Genomic DNA, 11738 nt, shown 5'->3' with positions numbered 1-11738 from the left:
TTTCGTCACCAGCAAGAGTGGGCCCGAATAGAGACACTTGTGGACAGTCGTGAGGTCTGACTGGCATGTAAGCCAGCGAACCATGTGCAATACGCCATTTGAGGCCAATAAACAGTCAAAAAAAAAAGGGAAAAAAAGCATTCTTTATTTTCCTGTTTACAACATTTTTTCCACACCTTGCTGAAACTTTTGCACAGCACCCTATATGCCCAGATCCAGTTTTGAAAACTCCAGCACGCTGGCAAGGCAAATATAGATTTTTAAACTGTTATTGCATTTAATGAGTTTGACACTTTCTTATTTTTAAGTTATATCTGTATTTATTCTGCTTTTAACACAGATTGAACTACGTTTGCTATATTCTGAACTTGGATTTTTGTTTGAAGATACATTAAAGGCCTGACACAGAAAATCACTTCTTCAGGACTTCAATGGCAGAATCATCAAAGTTTGTGTATTTGCACTGTGGTACAGTGAGTAAACAAGATCTGTATTAAAAAATATAAAATAATAATGATTGAAGCAGCTGTAGAAACATCTTACATACTCTGACTTTATGTTTATGATATCAGAAGAAAATGTTTCCCAGGAAATGGCAAAAGATAACTGAGGATGTCAGGCCCTTTTTGGGGAAGAAAATTGTAAGTAACAGCTTGTCTAATAATACTACAGTATTCATGCTTCATCATTTGTCTTTTGTCTGGTTTCATTTGTACGTGCACATGTTTTTATCAGGGCAGTCCTGGTCCTGACAGCCGCAGAGTGAGCATGCAGCTACAGGGAGCTCCAGCCTCTCAGGTGAGGCCACATCAATGTGACCTGAGCTGACTGAAAGATACATACATCTTTAAGTTTTTTGTGTTTTTGATATGTAATATTTAGTCCAGTGTAACGCAAAGTTTGACCTTAGAAATAAATATAAATCTTTCCCTTACTGACATTGTCAAACAACTCTTCAATAGGGTTATTCAGTAATTCTAATAGTTACCACATTAAACTGAAAATATACTTTGTTTTCTTATTTTGCAGACTGCTACACCTCATCCAGTGACAATGAAGGAAGAGAATGGTGATGCCTATAAGGTGCATATTCCCTTTTGTACAAAATACACTTCATTTCACTACCACAAAAGTTTGAAACTTCCATTTCCCCACTCTGATTTCCTGCAGGAACCACATGGACATCATAACATCTTCAAATAAGTATAAGAAGATGGTCAAGGGTGCAGATGTAAATGTTATCATTCAGATGGGTACAGGAGATGACGTATCAATTGTTCCAACACATTTCCCATGTTCTTGTGTTGGGGATCATGAGGTTCTGACCATTTCATGTAAATCAGAAAAAGTAGAATCGGCTCAGGTCCGAGATTCCAAAATAGTACATCCAAGAGATGCCTATTCTATCTTTTACTTTGATACAAAGGGAGGACTAAATGCCAAAAAAAAACAACAACTTTTTAAAAGTGGCACTTTAAAACAGTTCAGGTATCTCTGTGTTTACGGAGGGAAGGGGATAACTGTGGCGGAGGCTCTAAAAAGAGATGGCTGCTTCACTGATGACCTGGGCTACTTTGAGCTGGTCAACATCAATGACAAATGTAAGACTGAGTGCACAGACAAAATTGATAATCTGGAAAATAAGAAATTCCAGATATGTCTTTCACGAGGAGCAAATACTGAAGCAAAAGAATTAAATCAACAGCCTGACCATGTACAACTCAAACAGCAAAAACCTAAACAAGCATCAAATGATCACAATGAAAGACAGAAATAAGATTAATCTAAATGTAGCACAGCGGACAGGAATCAGTCTAAAAAGAGCAGCCAAATAAAGCGGCAGCAGCATTGAGAACATCTATGAACTACTGCGTGCCCAGTGTCCACCTCTGAAACAACACATGGAAAGTAGATTCCCTGGGAATTCTTTACAGGAAGCATTTAACCTGGGGAAAGAGAACTTTGGAAAGATCCAGGAGTCTTTTAGTGAAATTCACAAAGTCAAGGAGCTGCTAAAGCTCAGCAAGTCAGTTTGTCTCATAACTGGTTCCTCCATAAAGCAGGGCACAGGCTTTGTGCTTTTTGACAACTATGTCTTGACGAATGCCCACTTATTTGAAGACTGGGTTCAATCAAAATTACCTAATTGTCATAAATCTGTAAACGTTACTGCTGTCTTTAACTTTGAAAAACACGAATCAGAGAAGAACAAGATTAATGCCAAGGTGTTTTTTGGCAACAAGAAGTTTGATTACATCATACTTAAGCTAGAAACAGAGGAAGTGCCACCAGGGCTCCTCAAGAGATTTGGACCTGTACCTTCAGATGGTGAGGCCTGTATCGTTGGACACCCAGGAGGAGGAGTGAAAAAAATGGATCCTATATGTATCATTGAGAAAGACAGACGAGAGGAGGCTGTTAATAAAAATTGTGAGGACATCACTCTTTATGCAGTCAATCAGGTGATCAAAAATAACCCATTTGAAAATATCTATGTGACCTACAACTTTTTCATGTATTACGGCTCTTCTGGCTGCCCAGTTTTCGACGGTCATGGACGAGTGTTTGGTTTGCACACTGGTGGATATTTCTTTGGGCTTCTAAAGCCTAATCAGAGTGTGCTCAAGTATGCCTTTCCTCTGTTCACTCTATTTGAAAACTTTGTGGATAATCTGAAGAAAGAGGGCTATGGGGAGGTGGTGGAAAGAGTTGAGGAGGAGGAAAAGGGAAATCCACATCTAGAAAACATTATTGCATCTTTTGTGGGGTCAAAGCAAGACATACCTGAGGCACTGTTGGAAGAATGCTCGGATAAAATGGAGTGAGACTGAAATACTCGAGGCTGAGCTTAGTTAGGTAGCCAGATCTAAAAATTCTCCAGCAAGAGGGAAAACATTTATAGTTATAAAGAGACTGAATGATTATAGTAATTAGAAATGATAAAATTCTATCTTCTGTTTTGTACATACCAGAGTATTTTTCTCCCTGAAGGCAGCGGTATCCAATTGGTTCAGGTTGTCTGTTTGTCTGTCTGTTAGCATCCACAGCTTTTAAGATATGATGTTGTGTAATGTCTTGTGAAAATTATGTCAACGTCACATCAAACTTTCATTTTTTTCACACCTACTTGTGGCTTTTAATTCTGTTTTCTTTTACTTTTCTACTTAGTGGAATAAACTTTATTACCACAGGATATTTTAATAGTAAAATACCCTGTTTGTATGCCCTGAAGTATTTTTGAGCACTTTTTTGTGTTTGGTTTTTTTTTGCTCAGCTGCTACATTATTCATTCATTTTCTCAAAAATCAACAGTGTGCCTTATGGTCTGAAAAATACGATACAGGTTCTATGCAAAAATTCCTTTATATGTTGCTTCCAATATACTATGCAATCATACATAGATAGATAGATAGTGTATACAACTATCTATCTATCTATCTATCTATCTATCTATCTATCTATCTATCTATCTATCTGTGTTTATATAATGGAATCACTGTGATAAGCAATTAACCTAAATGCTTAAAATCACAAGACCCACATATTTAGGTCAAATGTTATCCACAAATATATTATTGAAGTTTGTGCCACGTGTTGTATGAGCGTGAATGTTGTATGAGCATATGTGATCAATAAGTAACCTTTGATTGTATTATGGCCAACATACAAAGGGTTACATAAACTTGGCCCTGCTAAGATGCACCTGGGAGCCTCTCTGCCTGTCTTCGTCAAAGGAACCCAATTAAAAATAACTGATGTTGGCAACAGCGCTCGGAAGTTATGGAGTAGCGCCAGAAAGTTATGTAAAACAAGTGTCGGAGACTAAAAGAGGAACAAAGTGCAAACTGACACCTGTTTGGTGGAATGGAAAATACCCAACAACAGCTTTGCTTTTTGCTATTATTTTGCTGTAAAATGTACGGTTTTGCTGTTCATATGATTCTGTGTATTAAACTCTTATACAAGAATTCTACTAGTTTCCAGAAGATCTTTTTAAGTGATTTGATTTTAATTGGATCTGAAAAGCTGGACCTCCACATCATTAGCGTAATGAGGGTATCTTATTGACTTCAAAATTTGCGATCACAACACATAACACAACTTTTCAACGAACTGTCATCGTCCAGGGGAGTGCTTGGTTCTTCCTCAGTGCTGGTGTTTCCATCTCTGGGTGGAGCCGCTGCATCAACGCTGATAGGCTGCACCTGTATTTAATTTGAACTGCCGACTTCTTAAGACCAACGCTCACAATCACACTTCACCAGATTGTCTGCAAACCTGCGTTAGTCAAGGCTGCCACAGTTATTGAATGTGAGAGTGAATGAATAGTGGAATTGTAAAGCGCTTTGGGTGCCTTGAAAAGTGCTATATAAATGCAATCCATTATTATTATTATTGTTTCTTGTCACAGGTTTTTCCATGTAATTTGACCTTTGTGCTTTCTGCTTGCAGAAGATCTCTGGATACTGCTAAGTCACTGCCATAACCTACCTGGAAACAATCGTTGGTCAGCCCACAGCTTCTCTCACATGCTCGCCTGCCTCCCCACCCAGCATTCTGATTCTCACGGATTCCATCATCGGATCAGGTTTCCCCTCACCTGGACCCCCTCTATGGTACACCTCCGCCTGCTCCAAAGTAAGACTGTTTTCAATTCACCATGTTTACCTTGGATCGGCATCATAGTGTACCAACTAACTCCTGTTTCCCTCGTTTCTAGTGACTACTCCCGTTTTCTTCGTCCCACGCCCCAGAGGTCCTGCACTGGCAGTTACCCAGTGTCAGATAGCCCCAAGGCTCCCTCACGGAAACCTCACAGTACCGATTATGTTTGCTAACCCCTTGTTTCTCAGGTAGTGTTTGTGTGTTTTTTGTCTAAGGAGTTGTGTTTATGAACCATAGTATGCTTCTAGTTGGAGTTCATAGAAGTAAATTGAGTAATAGAATCATTGTTTTGCTCTGTGCACCATTTAAGTTTATGGTTTATTTTTGAAGTTCTCCTCGCCTTTCTGTTTACTCTGTGCACCTACACGCACTCTGTAAATAAAGTCTTTTGCTCTCAGATTTTTCTCAGATGTTTCTGAGTGCTGTCTGCGTTAGTCTATTTCCTTGAATTGGCCTCTGGCTGTGACGCTAGTTTTAAATCTGGTCTTTTGCCACTTTAATAGAAGATCATCACAAGAATGTATTCTTTTCAGTTTTTCAATTAATTGTTTTATATTGTTTTTTTTGTTAGTATGCCCTAAATGTGCAGACAGTATCTTGTTTGTCTGTGTGAAGTTATAAAAAAAGTAAAAGTTTGAACACTATAATTTAGCAAGAAACTCCACTCCAGGTGGAAAGGTGTTGCTATAACTCTGCTTTACATGGTTTCAAAAGTTTAAAATCTTCATTTTTGTCTGCAGTTTTTATGGTCTTCAGTGAACCATGACTATCAGACCACATTTAAAGCTGGAGAAGCCTTGATTTTCAGTATTTCTGAACATAATATTTCAAATGTAACATCTACATACAAGATGTTTGCTTGGATTTAGTTTGAAACAGAAGCATGGAAGTAACAAAGCATGGCAATACAGAGGACCAAACTAATATTTTAGGCATTTTTCAGATATCATGCTATTTAAATAAAGACATTTTGCCCAGTTAATTCAGCGCTTCCCTGGATGTGAATTACAGCGATTCCTCATTTACCATATTCACCATATTTGAATATAAAACCAGCTTTATCATAAAATAGAAATTTGGCCTCTAAATAAGGAAAAGGATAAAATAAGAAAGTGATTCAGACTATAAAAACAGCAGTGACACTTTCGTGTTTTCTTCTGAGGTTGTTGCTGGAATGAACGCCTCCTCTGGCTGTAAACAATACACCACCGGCTCCCCCTAGTGACCATTTCTCCACACTACAAGCAACAACCCTCATAATAAAACAATAAAATCTGATGTCTTGATGCATTCTCAATCGTCCAGGAAAAATCTTTTAGAGAATAAAATCAGATCTTTTTGGGGTTCATTGCCATCAAAACTTAAACCCCAGATCTAAGCAGTACCTACTGACCAATCTGTTCTCTTTTCTTTGATCTTGGATCATCTGTGGTTAATGAAAGGACTTAATACTTTTGGATATTCACTAAAAAAAAATGTTCTCATTGTAAGCAATCAAAGCTATTTCACTGCCCTCTGTGCCTTTATATTGTTACATAATACTAAAAGAGAAAGCACGAAAACATTGTAAATTTATTTTTTTAATATATATTTAGGTTTCACTTGAACCTATATCCATTAAACACCACCAAAGTGCTGAAGGAATGACATTAAAAGCGGGCTTAGTAAGTCTCCTTTTAAAATTTGCTGTCTCACTGATGAAATAGAGGTAGACAGAGAAAAGGTGACAGTGCAAACTTTCCTATGTTTACTACTTTTTCAACTATTTCAACACCTTCCTCTATACCATTTGAGAACCCCAAGTGTTGAAAGCGGTGAGACAAAGAGATTAAAGCCCCCCGGCTTCCTCCTGACTTCACATCTGATGATCTTAACATCCATCCTTATGTGGTAAAAATGATCAGAGTGCTAAAACAGAAATGTTCCTGTTAGTTGTAAATCATCTTTATTTTTAATCAAAGAAAAGTCAAACTATAAGTTTGGTGAATATGGGAAATAAGAAATGAGTTAGAGTAATGAAAACCACTGTTCTTATGTCTGAATTTGCATCTGTAGGAATGTGATGAAGATAAGAAATGTGTCACCAACCCATCATTATACATTATTTTAAATGAAAGAGTTGTTAAACACAGAATCACACAAAGCTCAAAATCTGGCGCCATAAAACATAAAGTCATATGTGATTTCGCCGATAGTTAATTACACTTAATGCTGATTAGAATAGAATGAGATATACTGATATACTTGTCTGACTTCTAAAATATTTGATATAGTAAAAATAATTTGTATTGGGTAAACGTTCCGTCACACATCCAGGTGACTTCAGTCTCATCTGGACCTGCAGGTTTAACCAACCTGCAGGTCCAGATGAATAGATTCCACAATATGTCTGTGAAGGTTCTCAGTCATCCAGGTCATCATAGTCTAAGGAGCTTGGAAAGAAAAGTGTCTGGACTTCTTTAAGTTGCTTGAAGACGTTTCACCTCTCATTCGAGAACCTTCTTCAGTTCCAGGATCAAATAGTGGAAAGTCCTAGATTTAAGGCCTATGGGAGTGTCCCCCCAAGAGGGACAAAGGATCCCTTAATGATCCTAATCACACGAGCCAAGGTGTGAAAACGGGTGTAGGTCACAATCAGCCAAGGTTTCAGGTGAACTCTCGAGATTCGAAATTCTGCAATATTTTCCCTTGACCATTCTTAGCTTTTCTTTATGTGGTGGGTCAATCAGTTCCCTCTTCAAACACTTTCTTAGCAAAGTGGACATCAATCATTGCCTCGATGTTACATTATAACCTTTCCAAATAGAACTGGACTCCCTTTCCCAGAATTAACCCCACTGAGGGGCTGCAAAACAAAATATCACCTTTTTTTTGGTTTTTACAATAAATGTACCTGCAAAAAAGCAGAGTCTCAGGACAGATGATAAGAAAGTGTAAAACAAAAGAAAAATGGTACTTTACTGGAATTTTTTCTTCTGTTGCTTATGTGTAGTTATGATAGTTCTTATATTATCCTTTGTCTATTTATTCGTGCTCTTTCCGCTCTGCTGCTCTAATAATGTGAATTTCCCAACTTTGGGACTAATAAAGGCCATCTTATTTTATCTTACAACTAAAATACATTTTATTAAGGGATTGGTCTTTAAACATTTTGTAAGTATTCAACAGGCATTTACTGGAAATTCACTGGTGTTACTGTAATAAGGATGTGGTTCATTTCTTTGCTGTGAGTGTAGCTGTGAAACCTGCCACACTGGATCTGCTTTACTTTAGGTCAGGTTCATGTAATGTTATTTATTTATACCTTGTCACATGTTAAAACAAATGTAGGTTGTTGTTGCCCAAGGTGCTAATTAGAAGAGGCGTAAAGGAATCTTGTACTTCAAAATCAACATAAGTGATTTTCTGCCAATAGTAAACTTGAGACTAAAGAGAGTATCAACATATAACATGCATTAAAAGAGACCTTTTGACCTTCAGTATTTGTCAAATGTAAATGAAAGCAGAGCACTATAAACCAGATTATTTATAAATCATCATCATCATGTTGCTTAGCAATCTGCCTGCTAAACTGACCAATTTTCTGGACAATTTTATTTCTGTATGTCTTATATATTATGACATCATCGTGTTGCCTAGCAATAAACTGGAATCACAGGCCAAACAATACTGTAGCATGGGCATGTACTGGTTGCCACCATAGGCAATTTTTAGTTCAGTTCTTGCTTTGTGTGACTGTAATGCACATTCAGTTTCATTTTTATGCATTTGTTCACTTTAACTATTGTTGGTATGCTGAAAAACGTGTTGAAGATGTGCGCACGAAATATTCTTGGGTAAGTACAAAAGAACCTGCAAAACAAGTCAGGGCCACGCCATCAGCCGATAAATGGTAAAATAATCCACCACCACTACCTGAAAGTCAGTCAAGTGGTGTCAGCTGAGGTTGCCTTGTCCTGTCTGATCTCTTCAAGTAAAGCTGTGGTAAGAGGCTCATGTTCTTTCTTTTTTAATGAATGGATGGTGTAGAATCTAAATGTCTTCAAAAATGTTATCTAAAGATAGAACAAAAATGTTTGCTCCAGCGCAGAAAAAAGCCCTCCAGCTATATTTTTCTTTGAGTTACTTTCATTTTAAAAATGTTGTCAGCCCTTTTTTTTTCATTTAACAGAAAGTATGACTTGTTTTTTGTGTTACTGTGTGCCAAGTTGAACCTTATTCTCTATTATTCCACATCTGTCTATGTCAGGAAGGTAAAGTGAGCTAACATTAAATCGAAATGACTAATAACATAAGTGGGGTGGGTTCCACAGTCTAGTGAACAGTCTGTTTCTAAAAGGGCTGAAATTTGATCAGAAACGTGCTAATTGAGTCTGAAGAGGAGGATTTTTTTGTACTATAACATAACTCCTCCTGTATATTTTATACTTGTGTTGTGTTAGTACGAGAGAGTATCTCCAGCTGTCAATTCAATTTTATTTATATAGCGCCAAATCACAACAAAAGTCGCCTCAAGGCGCTTCATAGATACAGAGAATCTGTCCTCCTAACATGATTATTCTCTTTCAGAATAAATCTCAAAAGAGGAAAGCACCAAGATGGCGGTAAGTGGCTGTATGTGCTAAATCATGTATTAGTAGCTTCTTATGGTTTTTGTTGAGTGTTTAATATTATTCTTCCTTCAGAAGAGGAATAATAGCAATTATTTTAGCAAAATAGATACTGAGGATTATTACAGCAGTATTCAGCTCCTTCTAACCAAAAGGCTGTGATTAAACAGCATAATACTGCCAGATAGACTTTAGACAGGTGTTGAGGTTTGTGTAGCAGCAACATGTAGTTTATTACATTACTATAAATCAAGTTTTAGGTGGTGTTCAGTCACGTGCCACATAAGTAGGCTTAAGGAGGGGCAGGCATCGCTGCAACCAGTGGGTGATGAGGGAAGGGGAGAAAGCAGAGAGAGAGGACAAAAGGCAAACCATGCCTGACCTAAAAATAGTTTATATAGCAGAATAAGATAAGAAAACTAAATGCTTTTTCGTATTCAGTCTTTATAGTAAGTAGTTGTGGCCATGCTAATCCTCTGCAATCCAACACGGGGTGCTGCAGCGACCCTTACTTACTACAGCCTTGTAGCACACACATACTGTGTTAGTAATTAGTAATTATCAGTCTGCATGTTATATTAATGATGCTGTTGTATATTGTTTATAAGAGCGGTGAAGACACAGCTGCCCCTCCATTTAATGGCAATGCTTACCAGACTGAGGAAGACTCAAGCCAAGACGAAACAGAGGAACAAACTGTAGAAGCTTTACAAGAACAGCTTTGTGAAAAAGATAGAGAGATCCAGGTGTTGAGAGAGATCCTCGCAATGTCACACGTAGGTCCAAACCCTGAGCCCTCACAACCAGAAGAGAGGGCCCAGAATGACATCGTCATCCTCATTGACTCCAATGGAAGATTTATACGTGAGAAGAAACTTTTCCCCAGGGACAAAGTGGCTAAATTTGATTGTCCAAACACTCAAAAAGCCATTGAGCTTCTGGCAGAGGAGCATCTGGGAACTCCAACCCACATCATCATCCACACTGGCTCCAGTCAGCTGAGGCAAGAGCAGGACAGACTGTCAGAATCTCTGAAAGGAGTTATAGAGAAAGCTTCCAACACTTTCCCCGAGAGCAGAGTGGTCATGTCAGCCCTGCTTCCAATGAAAAACATGCACTGTGACACCATCAACAAGATCAACAGCAGACTAGAAAAAGAGTGTGAGAAGCTGGCCAATGTCCACTTCGCCAAACACCCTACCATAAACATAAATTGTCTTTATGATAAAGTCCATCTGTTGAAAGACAAAGTCCGCATTTTTGTCCGGACACTAAAAGACGTGGCTCTCGACAGATACCCATCCACATACCAAACTGTAACAGGAAGAAGCAGCTCAACATATATTCAACAACAATAAAGATGTAATTTTAATTGTAATTGTTCCCAAAACCTAGTTTTAGTTTGCTATAACGACCTTGGTACAGATTTATTCAAACCAACTTTGTCATCACAAGAAATTGTAATAGTGAACTTCTCAGTTTGTGAGTCTGTGTCTTTGAAAAAAATAAATTGTATTTTTGTTCCATATTTAAGTTTATCTGCTTAAAATCTTGTTGTTGTTTTTTGTCTTACCAAAGCTGTTTAATATATGCTCAAAAATGTTCTTAGTCTGATTGTGATGTATTCAAGTTAGAGACTAAATATTATACAGATTGTGAACTGACAGCATCCACATGCCAGCCATAGGAGACAGACTTCTGTAAAAATTCATTAATAACAAAATCCAGGAAAAAAAGGAGATTCCTCCAGGAAGTTTAAAAAGGGGCGCATGACAGATGCCACAACAACAACAGAGACATACTAAGGCTGTAAACACAACAACACGTGAGAGACGAGATTCAGACTAATTATCAGCAGCTGGAAACAATCAGGTGAGTGACAGACATGCAGTAAAGTAACACAAGATATCACAGAAAACTAACCTACAGAGTAAAACAGGAAACAACCTGAGAAGAACACTAACCTGAATACATGACACTTGATAATAAACCAAATTAAAGATTAAACATTATACAAAGCACATCTCAGAGGTTAAAGGTAACGGAAGCAAACACAAGAAACTAAATCTAATTAACAAACAACAACCAACTGGACTAACTGGACCAAAGAAAGAAGAATAAAGAAACACGACTGATGACTAAAAGCAAAATAAATAAATAGATGAATAAATGAATAAATAAATACATTAAATAAAAAAGAATCTTAAAAGCTCATAAACCCTGGGTCCAAGATCCAGGACCATGAAAACATGACTCTTTTTAGTTCTTGTTGTTTTTAATATGACATTTTACGCTCAGTTCTTGTTTCATTTTGGACTTGACTCCCGCTTCCTTTAAAATATGTTTTTAATGTGACTTTTCCTCTTTTTCATAAAGGAAGGTTGCTTTCATTTGGTGTTAGAGCCAAATTTCCTAAAGTATATTTTGATTGATATTCTGTTTGTAAATTATTGTACAGATGAT

The 11738-nt window shown here is 37.4% G+C and overlaps 1 protein-coding gene and 1 pseudogene across 1 annotated transcript; both read left to right on the top strand.

Moving 5' to 3' along the window:
- The first annotated feature begins 1213 nt into the window (after positions 1–1213).
- Positions 1214–2825, top strand: LOC146713465 (serine protease FAM111A-like; annotated as a pseudogene).
- Positions 2826–8500: 5675 nt separating this feature from the next.
- On the top strand, positions 8501–10803 carry LOC146713464 (uncharacterized). The gene is made up of 3 exons (XM_085452672.1): positions 8501–8649; positions 9235–9269; positions 9884–10803. The coding sequence occupies exons 2-3, from the start codon at positions 9264–9266 to the stop codon at positions 10631–10633; spliced, it is 756 nt and encodes a 251-aa protein (XP_085308798.1). The 5' UTR covers positions 8501–8649; positions 9235–9263; the 3' UTR covers positions 10634–10803.
- Positions 10804–11738: the final 935 nt, after the last annotated feature.

Source organism: Copadichromis virginalis, linkage group LG3 (genome assembly GCF_057382275.1).
Source record: "Copadichromis virginalis isolate Kocher_CV1m ecotype Utaka linkage group LG3, C_Virginalis_male_GT1.1, whole genome shotgun sequence".
NCBI lineage: Eukaryota > Metazoa > Chordata > Actinopteri > Cichliformes > Cichlidae > Copadichromis > Copadichromis virginalis.
Note: the sequence above shows the minus strand (reverse complement) of the source record. Positions and strands in the feature narration are given on the sequence as shown.